General features: G+C 34.6%; 1 protein-coding gene across 4 annotated transcripts in view; it reads right to left on the reverse strand.

Moving 5' to 3' along the window:
* Window positions 1-2,133: 2,133 nt before the first annotated feature.
* The window catches only part of Dzip3 (DAZ interacting zinc finger protein 3), a 66,455-nt gene continuing 52,095 nt past the window's right edge, over window positions 2,134-16,493 (reverse strand). For 3 of the 4 annotated variants that reach the window (XM_060370499.1, XM_060370497.1, XM_060370500.1), the window contains 9 exons: window positions 15,326-15,429; window positions 13,790-13,877; window positions 11,673-11,774; window positions 9,875-10,000; window positions 7,697-7,836; window positions 6,483-6,603; window positions 5,926-6,048; window positions 5,742-5,843; window positions 2,134-4,000 (listed from right to left, as the gene is read on the reverse strand). In XM_060370499.1, coding sequence (XP_060226482.1) covers window positions 3,890-4,000; window positions 5,742-5,843; window positions 5,926-6,048; window positions 6,483-6,603; window positions 7,697-7,836; window positions 9,875-10,000; window positions 11,673-11,774; window positions 13,790-13,877; window positions 15,326-15,429 — 1,017 coding nt within the window. In that variant the 3' untranslated portion in view covers window positions 2,134-3,889. Of the gene's footprint in view, window positions 5,546-5,741; window positions 5,844-5,925; window positions 6,049-6,482; window positions 6,604-7,696; window positions 7,837-9,874; window positions 10,001-11,672; window positions 11,775-13,789; window positions 13,878-15,325; window positions 15,430-16,493 lie in introns of all 4 variants that reach the window. The other variant, XM_060370498.1, reaches the window with a different exon arrangement.

Raw genomic sequence — 16,493 nt, forward strand, 5'->3', positions numbered from 1 at the left:
AGTTGTTCCTGTTGCTATTTTCTAGAAAAAGCAGCAACTGAAAAGTTAATTTTTTAAATTTTCACATAATGTTTCTGGGAGTTAAGCAAAATCCACATTTTGGGGCTGGAGAGATGGCACAGTGGTTAAGCACACTTAGTGCTTTTGTAAAGGATCCAGGTTCCAGGCCCTGTACCTACCCCACAACCACCTACAAGTCTGGTTCCATGGGGACTGACACCCTTCTTTGATACTCACATGGTGCACATACATAATCTAAATATGAATATTAAAAAATCAAACCTAGACTTATGCAAGAAAACCAGACTCTACCACACTAGTGGCTTCCAAAATTTGATGTATGCTCGACCATTTATAGTGTTCCCTATTAAGGCATATTTCCAGATGGCTGCTTGGAATACACATTTCTATAAATACACCATCATGATGGCAGCCTAGAATCTGTACTGGATCTGTGGAACAGTACCTTCTAGGCTACACAGCTAGGAACTAGAAACTACCATGTTCATTTACTATCTTTATCTGGTTTATACTAAAGTAGTATACTAAAGTTACCCCAATCAGAATTCTTATCTGAATAGTTTATACATTATGCAGGTACAGCTTACCAATAGGGGGCATTCTTGACAAATCTGAAAACGAAGCCTTCTTTCACAAACCATAGAATTTGATTAATTTTTTTAAAGCTGGGAAAGATTAAGGAATGAAAAGGAATATCAATAAACTGGAACCATCCTAAATAAACCATTATGAGAAGTCATATCACTACCATTTCTTTGTATTTTATATACCCAATACCATAACTCTAATAGAAAACAGTTGGCTTACTATGCTGCTGATCTTGTTTAATTTGAAGATAATTACTTAGGAAGTAGTAAGTGCTACTTTTGTTATGTTCAAAGTAAATCCAAAACTGGATGTAGGTGTCAATACTAGTAGGAACACTAGCTAATGGACAGAAGACCTGTATTACAATCCCCAAATGCTACTTTGTACTACTTCTAACTGCCACCTTGAATAAATTATTTCACCCTTATCTGAGCCTTGTGATTCATCACTTGTAAAGAAATCATAGTAATATAAAGTTGTCATTATTTGTCATTCAATATACCAAAGACATCTGAAGCTATCTTATAAAAGCTATAGCAAGTTACACACACACACAAATAGAAAGAAAAACATCATAAGGCATATTTTCTAGTAGGAGTTATAGCATTTACTAGACACTTCGAGAATACTTGTTTTAAAAGTTGTGCATGTGCATACACAGGCGTGCATGCTTGTGCACATGTGCAGAGGACAGAAGGTGGCTCTGGGTCTCCTGTTCTACCTCTCTCTACCTTATTACCCTGAGACAGACTCTCTCATTGAACCTAAGTCTTGCAATTTTGGGTAGGCTGGCTGACCAGCAAGCTCCCAAGATCCTTCTGTCTTCACCTTCTAGTTAGAATATGTAATTTTTTATATGTGGGTGTCAAGATTTGAACTCAGGTCCTCATGGTTAGGCAGTAAGCACTCTTTACTCACTGTGCCCCCAAAATATTTTTGATACAAATATTGCCATGCTAGGAGCTCTCTAGTCATTAACTAGTCTTCTGAGCAGGGTAAAATCCTCAGAAGAAAGTTAACTCAATTGTGTATTACCAAGTTTACAGATCCAATAACTTCAGCATCTGCAGAAGTAGACATGATTTTTGTTGGCTACTGTCTCCATTCTGACTGCACACCAGTGCCTGTGTTATGACTTCTGGCCCCTTACTTGAAGCCAAGAATGACAGGCCATCACTACTATCACTCTAGTACATGAACTTGTAAAGGAGGAATGTTGCACAGCATCAGGACCCATAAGTACCAGGTGGCTTATCTACTATACAGCCATGTGTCTTTGGGGAAGACACACCTGCAAAACAGAGGAGGCAGATGGGGAAAGCACTAGGTCCACAAAGATTCTGTATTCTAATAATCCCAGATATTCTTGGCATTTCACAAGATGGGATTACTGGCAACTTACATATTTCCCTATTATTTCCTCAAAAGAAAAATTTAAGTACAACTCAACAGAAAAAGACATCTGAAAGAGGAAATTAAAGTAATTTTGGATACATTTAAGATGAATATATAGAAAAACAGTAGTTCAATTCAGAAATATTTATTTTCCACAAAAAAATAAAATAACAGTTTATAAACATGAACTAAGAAACAAATTATAAGTATGAGCTAACTAATACAAAGTAACTTGCTACATAATCACAATGATTAAATGTTCCATAAGTTCTAAATTCTGCAATTCCAACACAATGTTGACTCTTTATATACAGACAAATGGCACTATTAAAAGTTCTTTCTTTTTCTTTCCATTCTCTTTCCTTCTTCCCTTTCTCTTTTGTGCATCTGTGTGTACTGCATGCTTGTACACACACAAGTCACACTGTTCATGTGGAGGTCAGAGGACAGTTCACGCATTAGTTGTTTTTTCCTTTCACCAGGCGGGTTCCAGAGAGAACTCTGGTCATCAGGTTTGCACCACAAGCACTTTAATCTGCTGAGTCATATCACCCACTCAAATGTTGACATCTAAAAAGTATTTTTCTTCACATTTTTCAGTTTATTTTCAGATAAAAGAAGTTTACCATACAATTACAGGCATTGAATTTTTAAATAGATATTCACAGTAGCTTCAACATACATTTACACTGAAATATACAAAAAATGTTTCCAAGTCAACCACTCCCCCAAAAAAATTAAATGACATCGAGATTGGGAATATGAACCAAGGAATATATGTCTCACAAAGTAACTATGGTTTTGTTTAGGTTTGAAAGTACAGGCACGTACAACATTACAGCATTACATTATTTTTTAAAATAGACTTTGTTGTCTAAGAGTTGGTATTCCCAAGGACAAGCTGTTTATAGGCAATTGGTCTAGTGAACATCAACTCTGTCACAGCAGAAGCAAGGACATGTGCACGGCTTCCTCTCTTCCCAGAACAGTTACAAAAAGCAGACACTTTTTAAGAGGGAAAAAAATAGGTATCTCCCAAATGAAAATGATTAAAATCTAAAGAATATCTTTACAAAGGAATGTAAGATCTCCATTAGTCATCCCAGCAAATTACTTAATTTGCATATCTGCCCATTTTACTATCTCTTGATTTCAAATCTAACTTCATTCTGTATTTGTTTTGCTAAATATTAAAAATATACGCATCCTGTGGTGTGATTTTAAGAACTAGCTCTTAGGGGGAAAGACAAATATTACTTGCAGCTTCTACAGTCTAATTATTGTAGAGATTTCATGGCACCAACAATTTGATGAACTGGATCTTCACTGTCTGACACTTAATAATCATCTGTCACAAACTATTATAGACCATTGTATGATTACCAGTGTCAAAGAGTCCATAATCTCACCAAGGGTAGCTATTTCAGAAGATAGAAAAATAACTTATAATAATTATATTTTAACACCAAGCTTTTAAAGTTAAAAAGAAAACTAAAACCTATAGAATTTTCCTAGTCATTCTCCTAAATTTATTTTAGGAAATTAAAATGTACCATACTTGAGAGAAAGTAAAGGACAATAGAGTATGAAGGAATAAAGGGCAGGACATTCTAAGAAATATGAATACTCATGTTTACAGGTCTTGTGTTTACAGATGGAAAATCTTACGAAGAGCAATAAAACGCAACTATCAAAATCCTATCTTCTTTAAGTCCCTTCCATTTAACTTACATGTGCTTTAGATCTGTCTTGATCTCTTTGGCTCAGCTCTGGTGTGATTAGCTGGTCAAAGCTGCATAATACTACTCATACAATTAGCTCATTAAAAAGCAGAACTAAATTCCAATGTCTAAAACTGATCTTAGGTATAGCTACCTGCCTTGTATCAGATCTTGGGTAACTGCCCGTTGGGGTGGCCAGGGATTTCTTCTGGAAGCAAAACATGGAGTCTGCAGGTGGGGCATGTCCCCTGTTGCATCAACCATGGTCTAATGCACTAAGAAGCAAAATGATTCAAGTCAGAGTTTCAAATTTAGCCTAGCAGAGGCAGCTAAAACTCTATACATCATAGTTACCAACCAACATGTCTTCTGATGGATCTCAAGCCAAGCCATCTGATACAAGTATGGCACACTCCCTATTTTGCTGGCAGCTGCAGAGTATGTTTAAGCCATTCTATGACTCAAATTTTGCTCTCACCCTATTTTAAAAATAACTAGTAGTCCTTTCTGACAAAGATATTGGGGAAGCTTGATCTATTCTTTCTTTGATTGATTTTATTTATATATTCATTTTTATTTATAATTCAGTAAACAAATCACAACTAAGAACATGAAAGTTACCAATACCAGCCAGGTGCTGTGGTGTACAACTGTAACCCTAGCACTCAGCTAGGCAGAGGCAGGAGGATCTTCGTGAGTTTGAGGGCAGCCTGGTCTACAAAGTGAGTCCGGCACAGCCAAGGCTACACAGAGAAACCCTGTCTCGAAACCAAACCAAACCAAACCAATCCAAACCAAACCAAACCAAACCAACCAACCAAACCAAACCAAACCAAACCACACCAAACCACACCAAACCAAATCAAACCACACCAAAAAAAGTTACCACTACCCTTATGGGACTCTAAAGCTGAAACTCCCTGAATGAAAAGTCTCTTCAGATTGTTTTCTATGGTGACAATGATGACAATCTTGAACTATAAAGTATTTATGTTTTGATCTTAAGTATTGACTCTAAAACCAGGTATTTTTGATATTAGAATAATGGAAAGCCAAATCAGATACGAGGACTAAGTACAGGGACTATGTTTGAGGCCTAATAACTAACCCTAAAGAGTAACCCGAGTGAATCATACACATTTAGTTCACTGAACAAAGGCAAATAAGTTCTGATAAACATTCTTTTTTTTTCCTTTTTTAAAAAAATCATCACACATTAAAATTTCAAAATGGGAAAGTTGGGTGGCTAAGTATCATCTAGGAGACCTTTTACAATTGGCCAGTTTTTACACCTCCTCAGATCTAAGCAGAAAACACACATAATTTTGTAACAGGTACCACATATTGTAACTTTAAAACAAGTTTGAAAAATCAGGCAATTGTTTACTTCCAAGAAAACATTTCTTGTCTAAGATTATATTTTCTTTTGTCAAATTACAAAAGGACTTGAACCATGCATTATACATCAGTAACAGTTACACAGAGCAGCACCAGGAATTAATCCCAAAGAAATACCAAGAACACAAAAGATATGACAGCCTTACACTTTTCTAACATTAACACCCAAGCCTCAGAACCTACACATGTAAACACAAGAGGTGAGAGAGATTACTAAGTAAGATATGTCTTCTGCTTTAAAATGGGAAGGGCCATTATTACAGATGGACAATAGACACTGTAGATGTTAAAGCATATCTGGGTAAAGTGGCACTTCTTTGTTGCTAGTCTTGTAACTCAATTGCTCTATCAATCAATATCTCTCCTAGTTCTGGCCAAGGGAAGTATATACTGTATACCATTTAAATCTCCAGGCTGTCCTCCTGAAAAACAGTAGCACAACCATGAGTGCATACAGTGGAAGGTATAAACGTTTCTGTATGGCACCCAGAGTGAAGTGTAGTTATGCCCAGTGTGACTGTGAAATGGCACTGGATGCTGATGTACCTTTAAGTAAGGCAGTGGTCTTGCTTAGCTTATTAATGGTAAAATGTTAACAGGACAAGCTTAAACATTTACCTGAGAGTGGAATTTGTGAGCACAAGGCAAAACTGAAAGGTTTTCTGGAGACAAATTCTCATGACAGATGACACAAGGCTCCTCTTCTTCCTCTTCATTATCCTAGAGAACAACATATAGGATAAAATTTAGGCTAATTTTTCCTCTTGACCTAAATGTGCTCATAGTCAACAAGTTATCTCACCAAGTCTTTGGCTCCTTCCCATGTGGCAGAACCTTGAGCTGCTGTGGGGGCCTGGGGAGCATTAGGCTGTGAAGTGTGGCTCGGTGAAGCACTATTACCATCTGGCGCAGTCTTTCCTTCACTCTAAAAATAATATTTACTTTTAAGAATTATCCTAAAACAGTATCAACTGACAGAACTGAATAAAATAGGTTGTAGCAAAAGGATGAACAATATTCATGATGTATTTTGAAATAAAATGTTGGCGATATTTCTTAGAGCTATGTGAAGAGTTCTTTTAAATAAGTATTTCCAGAAAATTAGAAAAGCAACAATAACAAAATGTGCATTCATAATCACCCAAAGCAGGCGTTAGAAACTAAAAGGGTCAGCTTTATTCTGGTCTTATCAAAAACCCTTCCATGTTGCTTGTCAAGTTGAATTTGTGGAATTTTTATTGTTATAATGATGTCCTATGATTAAGTCATTGATTCTTGATTCTCTTAACATGTTATGAAACTATTACAGAGATGAGACTACAGAATTAAAGTTTGTTGTTTTTTATTTGCTTGTTTTACCTCGGGTTTCTTGGGCCCAATCATTTGAGAAATCTTGTAAACAATTTCATCAAATGTCAGTCGAGACACTGACTTTCCATGAGAATCTTTTAATTGTTGTAAAAAATCTGTAAGCTCCTTCCTGGAAGAGATCCAAAATAGAGAAGGGTTGGTTGGTTTTTCCTACTGCTTTGAAGATGCCCTCAAAAATGAGATACAAAATTCTATTCAGTAGATCATCAGCATACAGACTAAATTCTATAGTTTTGAATCTAAAAATGTCATCCACAATTTTTTAAAACCAAAATGAAAACTGCTAATTGTGTCCAGAAGTGATATATAATGTGTTTACCAGAAAAAGTTAATGATGTTTATGAGAGTTAACTATGTGAAAATTGAGTTGATTCATTTACATATTGAGAACTTTGTATCTACAACTTCACTCAAGACTACATTATTCCTTTTTTAATAACTATAAAATAACTTCTAATTATTTTCATCAGCATTTCCTTTTTTAATCCTCCACTGAGATCTATACTTCTGCCAGAAAAAGAATGAGATATTTTTCTTTCTTTTGGTTCATGATTTATTCATTTAGTAATTATTTATAACTATCTGATAATTTTATTTTTATTTATAATTATGGAGCTTATTAACACCATAATCTAATTTGATAGCAACAGGATATAATGTTTTCCAATAAAAATAGCAAGAAAACTAGACTTATTTCCACACAGTGTACAGATTTTAAAATTTTAGTTAATTTTAAATCCTTCTGTTAAAGCCAGACAGTGAAAGCCCTCAAATCACTATTTATTATACTGAAATATGTCCACTTACAAAAACATAAGAATATCAATAAAATGGAAAAAAGGCTGAAACCCGATGATTGTTGGAGCTTAGAATACAATTAACTGAAACTTTACTTTGTTGCCTTGTTAATAAAGTAATTACTGTAGCTGGAGGCATTCAAATTGAATAGTTTATAACTAGTGCTTCTAGCAAATGAGCAAACATAAATTTACACACTTATCTTCCATAATTTAAGCATAATAAAATGTAAAAATATTTAGCATTTCTGCTGAGCACTTTATTTTCTTAGTCAATTTTATTTTACTAAGACCACAGTGAGGAAATATTTGTACTTGTGTATGTGTGTGAATGTTTCATTTCTATAGTTATGGCTACGGAAACAATAAAATACATGTGTAACCACTGAAGAAAAATGAAGGTACCTTGTCTGTTGTGGAAAAGCCGTTTTCAGTCTGTCTGTGATCCTCTCCCAGTTTATCATGAGAGGTTCACTGCACAGACTTGCGCTGGGTGACACAGTGTCACCTATAGGTGTTGGCATAGCCCAGGTTATACCAGGCATCTGTAAAGGGTAGAGGGTTAACAGCCATCAGCTTCAGTTAGTAGACAACACTGCATGCCAACAGAATACTTAGAAGCCTCAGGAAAAAAGCAGAAGAGTCATAGTGATACCTATGAGACCTAAGTTCTCTTCTTCCAGTTTTTTCTTAATATATACAATATTTCTAACTTTTTATTACCTATTTTAATTTACTTTAAAAACAGGGTGTTTGCTCAGCAATTACTAGCACGTACAGAAACACAAGCAGAGTTCTTATTAATGAATTTGAAAAAATAGTAAGTGAAAAACTAAAAACTACCTAAAGTCTGCCAACAAGGGAATGAATAAATAAATTACAGCAAATCAATCAAGTTCTTACAAATAGATGTTTATGTCTGGGCATTGGAGATACCCATGGAATATGTTTAGGTTTTTCAAAATAGTATGTTGCACTGAATTTATGGTGTAGCTCCTTTAGTATTAACATTTTTAATATGTGCATGCATTTGAACACACAAAAGCACCTGTAAGTTACACAGTAATATGTAAATGGTGATTTTTCCTAAGAATTCAAACACAAGGTAGTTTTACTTCCAAATGTCTTTATTTTCTTATTATCTATATTTTTACAATTATTAAATATACTTTTACAATTAGAAAAATAGCAAAGATAAAAATTTTAAACTCTACATAAAGATGATGACAGCAACAAAAATGTTTTTGCTCCATGTCTCAAAAAAAAAAAAATCACAGAAAACAGCAGTGTGGGAGGTACAACAATATATCTGAAAGAGTTGTGACACCAACCATTATTTTTTTGTGTATTTTATGGTAGTCCTTAGAAACAATAAGATTAAATGAATTATTATCAGGCAGAGAATTTTTAGAGAGCTAATTAGGTTACTAAGGTTAGATCATGACAATGTTTACCTAAACATCTCTGGGTCAGCATGAAAAGTGAGTGATTAATGACTACCAGTGATTGGACTCAAACAAGATCTACATGAGTCTTCAGCATTCCCTAGGAACCTCTTACTAGGAGGTAAATAGATTTCAATGTTTTCAATAAAATTCCATTCTGGTCATTACAGAATACCAGCAAGTAAACTGTGTAAGCAACACAGTTAAGACAGTGAGAAAAGATGTGGCACTCATCTGTAATGTTGAGGCTTACATACATATCTTTTGAAATATAAGACAGTTGGCATAGAAATAAATGAGACTGTCTAACTACATATTTCAAAAAAATTGAGCAAGCTACAAGAACTATATACTACTATATATAGACACAAACACATGCATACACATGGAAATACAATCAGGCACAAACATACAAATACACAGCCACATAAACGCACATGCACACATAAACATACACGCATACATGCATGCGTGCACGCACACACACACACACACACACACACACACACACACACACACTTTTAAAAATGAAAGTGCCTTTATGGAAGAGTTAGGATTAGAGACCTTTTTTTTTTTTTTACTAGTTATACCTGACGTCATTCTTTTGGAAGAATTTTTTCTTTTTTAACTTTAATCAAAATGACAAATCATAATTCCAGCCATTTTAAATGTCTTTATTCCTTCTTCAGGTTTGAATAAAACTTATCTATTTACAATTAGGAAGACTGAAAACTTTAGGGTTTTGTTCCAAGCTGAAGTTACTTATGCTATTTGTTGCAGATACACCTGAAACACTTGGGTATGTATGTAAACTTAGACGTTTAATTTAGTTTACTGTGACTGTTCTTTGCTATTCTACAAAATAGCCATGTAAAAAAAATAAAAATGTCAATCCATCCTACATTTTTGTCACACAAGTAAAATGCAATTAGAAGAACTCAGTATAAAAATATCTATCTTTGTATTTCAAAACTAAGCTATTAGGTAAAACAAGTATTCACTCAATAATCATGTAAGTATCATCATCACCAGCATTGCCAACATTATTCTACCAAACAAATGAATGAAGATAATGTATTTATTCAGGAATCCCGTTTTACTTATAAGGGACTATTATTTCACCAGAAAAGGCTCTTACCAGGGGCGGCCTAGGTTGTACAGCTGCAGAGATGACTCCAGGGCAAACTGCAGGCATTTGAGGAACAGTAAGTATTGGTCTAAAGAAAGATTCCTTCACAAGAGGTCTTCCTAAGAACTGCTGTATCTAACATAAAAAAAAAAATAAATAAAAAATAAAATAAAACCCTCTACATGCTTATAGATTTACCTGGGCAATGCTGTAAAGTCACAGAGCCATGCAGGGGGTAAAACACCGATTTGAAATTCAGATACAAAGTATATCAGAAGCAATGTGATCAGAATATTAATTAAATCTGAGATTTTGAAGAAGCGAAAGAAAGAGAGACAGAGTAGAAGAACCTGGTTGAATAACTGGATGCCAAATTCTTAGACTATAAAATAAGAGAGATGGGTAATGATATAAGATCAATGGTATATTAATGCAAGACTCTGAAAGGTATATGTACAGAAATCGCAAAGGTCTCAGTGTCCATGTTGATAGACAATACTCAGATATTTCATTTAAAAATCCTCAAAATCATCCATAGAAAATATAGCTTTCTTAATCTTGTATTCAAGATGCCATTTGATGGAACCAGGACTTTTATCTTTAGCTCCAAAAACAGAAGAATGATGTAGGGCTCATACAAGGGATACTCCTCCATAGAGGTCCCTTGTGGGTGTGGCGGTAGCTCCCAAGGGGTCTTAGTAATTGTTAGCTGGAGAGAAACCTCAGCTTGTTAGTTTGAGTATAGAAGGGGACAGGCTGATGGAGCTTCTACAAAGTGCTAGGTCTAAATATGATCATAAAGCAGGAACATATATTTCATCATAGTGACTATAAAACAAACACAGAAAATTAGGATCCAAAAGTGGGGTCACTGATAACTAAGTCTGATGATATGGTTTTTAGGTCTTTGAAACTGGTTGTGGAAATGATTTGGAAACATTTGAGAAGAAAAATTCTAGAATGCTGTAAGCAGTTTAATGGGAAATTCTAGTGGGCGTTCAGAAGACCAGAATGCTTCTAATAATGAGAACAGTAACAGACTACAATCATGAAGTTTTAGATGGAAACAGGACTCCATTGGGAATTGGACAAGAGACCATTTGTGTCACTTCCTAGCAAATAAGTGGTCTTTATTATATTCAATGATGAGTAGAAATAAAGTTTACAGAATTACCATGAATGTTACCAAATGCCACCTGCCCCTCAATATCTTATCTTCCTATACCCAGACTTAGAGTAAAAATAAAAAGTATCACCTAACAATAACCCCCTAACTTATTCACAGAAACTTGTGTGTATTTCTCAGATTAAAGTACTCAAATCAGTACATCTGGTTAAACCTACTGGCTCTTAATAAGGAGAAAAGTGGTATAAGTGAAAACCTCACTTGAGGTCAAAACCACAGTAGATTATAAAAGCTAAAGAAAAAACATCTAAGGTAGAATTAGAAGGGACTGACTCTCTAGTCAGCATCCTGGGTATTATGCTGGAATGTTTTATATAGTACTAACATAGAGAGCAGTGAGAATTATGTGCATTCACCAGTTATTTCCCATAATATTGAGCAGATGAAAACAGCACTTAGACTTCAAATGTATGACTAAACACTAGTTTAAACTATCCTCAGTCAGACTGTATCACCTGTTAATTGTATCATGATGGATGGGCCATCAGTGACAACTGGTATTTAAAGCATGGACTTAGTTCCATTTGAGCACATGCCAAAACACACTCTATACTCTGAATTTTATACTTTCCCATTTATCAAAATAAAAATAGCAACTTTTAAAAATGTCAGGCAGCTTACCAGTATCTCAGGACTTGGTGGTGGTGGGGGAAGCTGGACTGGAGGCAAGGTACTCAAGGCAAACCCTTGCTTCACCTTATTGATTTGTTCATTATATTGTGTCTGGCAGAAGAAAAATATATTTCAGACCACCACTGAATCTAAAGAAACAGTATATAGCATAAAGTCTGACAATTCAACATAAACTAGTAGTTCTCAACCCAGTGATAGAAAAAAAATATAAAAATTTCTGACATAAAAATAATACTTAATCTTAGAGCTTGTACTGTTGGTACTCTGTTCAGGAAGTTGTCTCCTATGCCAATGAGCCCAAGGTTCTTTCCCACTTTTTCTTCTAAGCGGTTTAGTGTGTCTTGTTTTATGTTGAGGTCTTTGATCCACTTGGACTTTAGTTTTGTGCAGGGTGATAAATATGGATCTATTTGCATTTTTCTATATAGATATCCAGTTAGACCAGCACCATTTGTTGAAGACGCTATCTTTTTTCCATTGTATGGTTTTGGCATCTTTGTCAAAAGATCAGGTGTCCATAAGTGTGTGGGTTTAGAAGACAATGCAGCCACTCCTGATGAGAACTGATAGACTAGGATTAGAGGGAAGGACAGGAAAACCTTCTGTATCAGTGGACTTGAGGAGGGATATAAGAGGAGAGGAGGGAGGGAAGGTGGGATTGGGAGGAGAAGAGGGAGGGAGGGTACAATTGTAGCCCCCACTAGGGAGGGGGCTACAGCTTGGATACAAAGCAAATAAACTATAATTAATAAAACAAAACAAAAAAAACAATTCTATAAACTTTCATGCCCACACTTAAGTAGCTGTGTTTCAGGGATTTAGTGATAAGATATAGTGATATAATTCAGGAGCTTATGGTAACTCCTCAGTGTTTACATAATTTCCAGTTCACAAATAGAAACCACTGATATAAAGTGAGGACAGAATCTAAAAAGTCAAGTATCTATAAGAAACACATGGGCTAATATGAAAACAAACACATTTTTAACAAAGAACTGAGTTCCATGTCAATGTTCATATTTAAAAAGTAAAACGTTAATTAGACATTCATAATTTTATTTATCTAAAAAAACTACAGCTGGGATAAAAAGGGAATAAATAGTAATAAATAAAAAAATAAAAATGAAAAAGAAAATAAAAATAACTACACGTCTGGTTTGTTCCAGTTCTATAAATGTTTTGGGACTGGGTAAAGGGAAGACAGAAAGAAACTGCATTCTGGGAAAGGAAAGAAGAGACCAGGAGTCTAATTTTGGAAATTTTCATACTTTCAATATTTTTTTGGCATTGTTCCTAGTTTTCTTTATTCATTTTAGTAAAGAACCCATTAGACATGGAAAACAAATTTCCATGAAGAAAATAGGCTTGGAAGAAAACAAGGACAGGAAACAAAGAACAATGCTTCTGAGGCTAAAAGTCTGAGTACGCCTAAAAAAAATTCACTAAATCCACTCAAGATGGAGGGACAATGATCCCAGGGAAAAATGGTTGAAACCATCATTTGTAAACTCAACAAGTCCATAGTGCTCTAAGGCAGTTCTTTGCAACTGAACACCGTTGTACCATTTATAGAAGTCGTGTGAATGTAAAACTCAATCAACATTACATATAAAAATGTGAGAACCATTTCTATAAAAAGTCACTAGTTTAGCCTTTTCAAAGTATCAATTCAATTAAATCAATGGTTAAGATTCTGGAAGAATGGAAGAATTATAAAATGTTAAGATTAGAAAAGAATATAGCTCTATTTGACATTCAGTATTTTCTATACATGTAGAATTATTAATTAATTTTATAGCTGGTTAACATGGAGTGAATTTGAGTTTAATTTTGTTTGGATTTGGAATTCTGGAAAATTAGGTAAGGGACAACTTTTGAGTTTATCTTTTCCTGGGACAATGAGTGAAAAAGTCACACATGAGTCTATAATTTATACCTAACATCAATTAAACAAAAATAATTACAATCTGAGATCATAATCTTTGGTAACTGAGATGAAGAACTGTTGTTAAGTTTCTTACCTCTTTGCTTTTAGTGCTAGCTGTTCTCTCTGAATGCACTCCCAATAACCCTGTCAATCTAGATAAGTACACTTCAGAACTTACCCTCAGGTATGCAATCTTGTTTCGAACATCCGCCACAATGGCATTCCAACTATCTACAGCAGCCTTTAATTGAAGTGATTCCAGGTTGCTGATGTAGAAAAGGGGACACAGAAGCTCGCTTTATATATAACATTTAGGCTTCCAAAAATTTCAAAAGTATTCTCTAGTATTTATGTAAATAATATAAAATAAAATTACCTTCAGTACTAGCAATTCCTTTAAAAATACATGGACAGGCTTATAATTGATAAAAACAGAAACCAGCAATATATGTACTCCTTTTAAGGGAAGATAAGACATATCCTTCCAAAAACCATTTTTCATCCTTCTCCCTGTCTTCAGAATAGCATTTTTTTTCCTATCTTGATGATACTATAAAATCTTTTTGTTCTAAAATATCTCCAATGGAGCAGGGAAGCAGAAAAATCCAAACAGGGAAGCTGCACAAGTAATCTCAAGAATGTTGTCCCATCTTGGAGGCAGATTAGATTATCTTCATGTTAACCCTGATGTCACAGAGTCAGAACTGATCTGACTTTAATGTAAGTTAGAAAATTAAATTATTTCTGGGATGACAAATTATGAAAACACACACAAAAAATACGAACAAACAAAAACAATCAACATTTTCCTATAAGGAAAAATGCTCTCCCCAATAAAGTGTATAAAATGAACCAGTATAGCAACTGCTCACTGAAGCATGTCCTATAAATAGTTAAGGCAGGAACAACTCACAATGTTTTAGTGCTTATGGTCTCTAGGAGAAATTTCCTGCGGATTTCCAAAAGGGCTATCTACAGCATTCCCACATTTTCACCATGAGTCTAACAATTATAAGTCATCAGTAAGATCAGACAAAAAGGAGCTTCCCATAGTCTTAATTTACACTATACTCTTTTTCCTCCTGGCAAGGAAAGGCAGACTGATTGCTCACAATAGTTCCTTCTCAGCTTGATTGTACATCAGTATCAAAAAATAATGACAATTTAAAAATGATTATTATAAAATAATAATGCTTTGATCGCAGAGATAATTAACTCATTAAATTTTAAAGGTATGCCCTATAAGATTATAAATTTAAGGAAATTTCCATGGAACTTATTCCAATATTTGAAATTTAATACAGAACAGCAGAAACTGTCTTATAACACGTAGCGTTAGATGTTATTACCTATTTTTTTTCTAAATATATTACAAAGGTACTTAGTATCAAGCATAGTAGAAAAACAATTAGGAAACAGTTTTCCAATTAGAAACTGTCTTGTACACATCTGGCCTTTATGCATGTCTCTCAGTGGGGACAAAGCTGCCACTGTATTCAGTGCTTTCCAATAATTCATCAGATGCAACAACATACTTGAAGAACAAAGAAACAAACAAACCTGAGCACTTGGAATTATTCCAATGACTCTGATGCATGTATTGTAAAATTCATCACAGATTATTTTCTTTTTTTCTTTTCTTCACAGATTATTTTCAACTATGGAGATACTTGCCCCTCTCTGAGGTCATGCAAATTAGGAGGGAAGAGGTTACCTTGCTGCGAGGTGAGTCACCCTGGCAAGCTGATTGAGGCACTCCTTTTCTGTCTGCTCAAGGTGTAGTAAACCAAAATCTCTACGACACTGTAAGAAATACACCTACAGATTTTTGAAAGAGAAAGGAAATGAAGGAATTCTAAATGAGCAACCTCTTCTTAGTTATCTCAAGTAAACTCAAAGCAATTTTCCAGTCTCTTCCATGAACACTCTAGTGTCTGACAATCCGAGAAGCATCAAAAATGTTTTCTGACCAAAGCAACTCTGCAGTTTTACTTATTTTATTTAATTGTTACTAGGTTGGTAGGCCAAGAACATTACTTTTCAATCTCCCCTCCCCCAAATATTGGACTAGTCTTGGAAACTTTAAAGAGCGGTACCTTAGTTTGGGAGATACTAACTTAATTGACAAATAATTGATAATGTCAAGGGAGGGCCTATACATTAGGATTTTTAAAGTTCTCACTAAAATAATTCTAATATGCAGCTAAGTTTGAAAATACTCAGAAGAAATTCTGTTGTTTATATGTTCATGAAGAAGGGCTACTGAAATACAGAAGTAATCAGACAACAGAAAAGGCACAGTTCAATGGGCCTTACAGATGTTCTGGTCCAATATTTCTCCAGAGAAGGAAGACTTACCACATCATTACTAATGTATAATCACTTAATTTCAAGTTGTAGCTGTTAAACATTCAATAATTACAAAATGAATACTCAGACACTAATAAGTGTTAGAAAATATTTTCTAAAAGTAACAACAGAAGCATACAGAAACTTTTAACTAAAAGCTCTGAAAAACAAAGAATATACATGAGCTCAAGGTAAGGCCAGCTTTTCTTTTGTTAAGGTAAAACTGCAGCATACATTCATGGAGTGCTTAGATTATCACTTCTGGGTTGTTCTGGAATCCCAAGAATTCTACCAGGGAAGAGAGCTTCCTAATGACAGATGGCAAAATTTTTAATGCTTTTTAATGTCAACAAGCTCTTCAAAAAATGTGAATCTTCCTATGTAAAAAGTTTCAATAGCTATAAATAAAAATTATATGCATACAATCTATTTCTTCTGAGAGACCCCACCTGTGGTATTATAAGCTAACTTTAATAGTATTAGGCGACTTTCTAGGGTTATGGGAAGTAAGCGGGCTTTTGATGTTGATGTTA

This window comes from Meriones unguiculatus, chromosome 17, assembly GCF_030254825.1.
Source record: "Meriones unguiculatus strain TT.TT164.6M chromosome 17, Bangor_MerUng_6.1, whole genome shotgun sequence".
NCBI lineage: Eukaryota > Metazoa > Chordata > Mammalia > Rodentia > Muridae > Meriones > Meriones unguiculatus.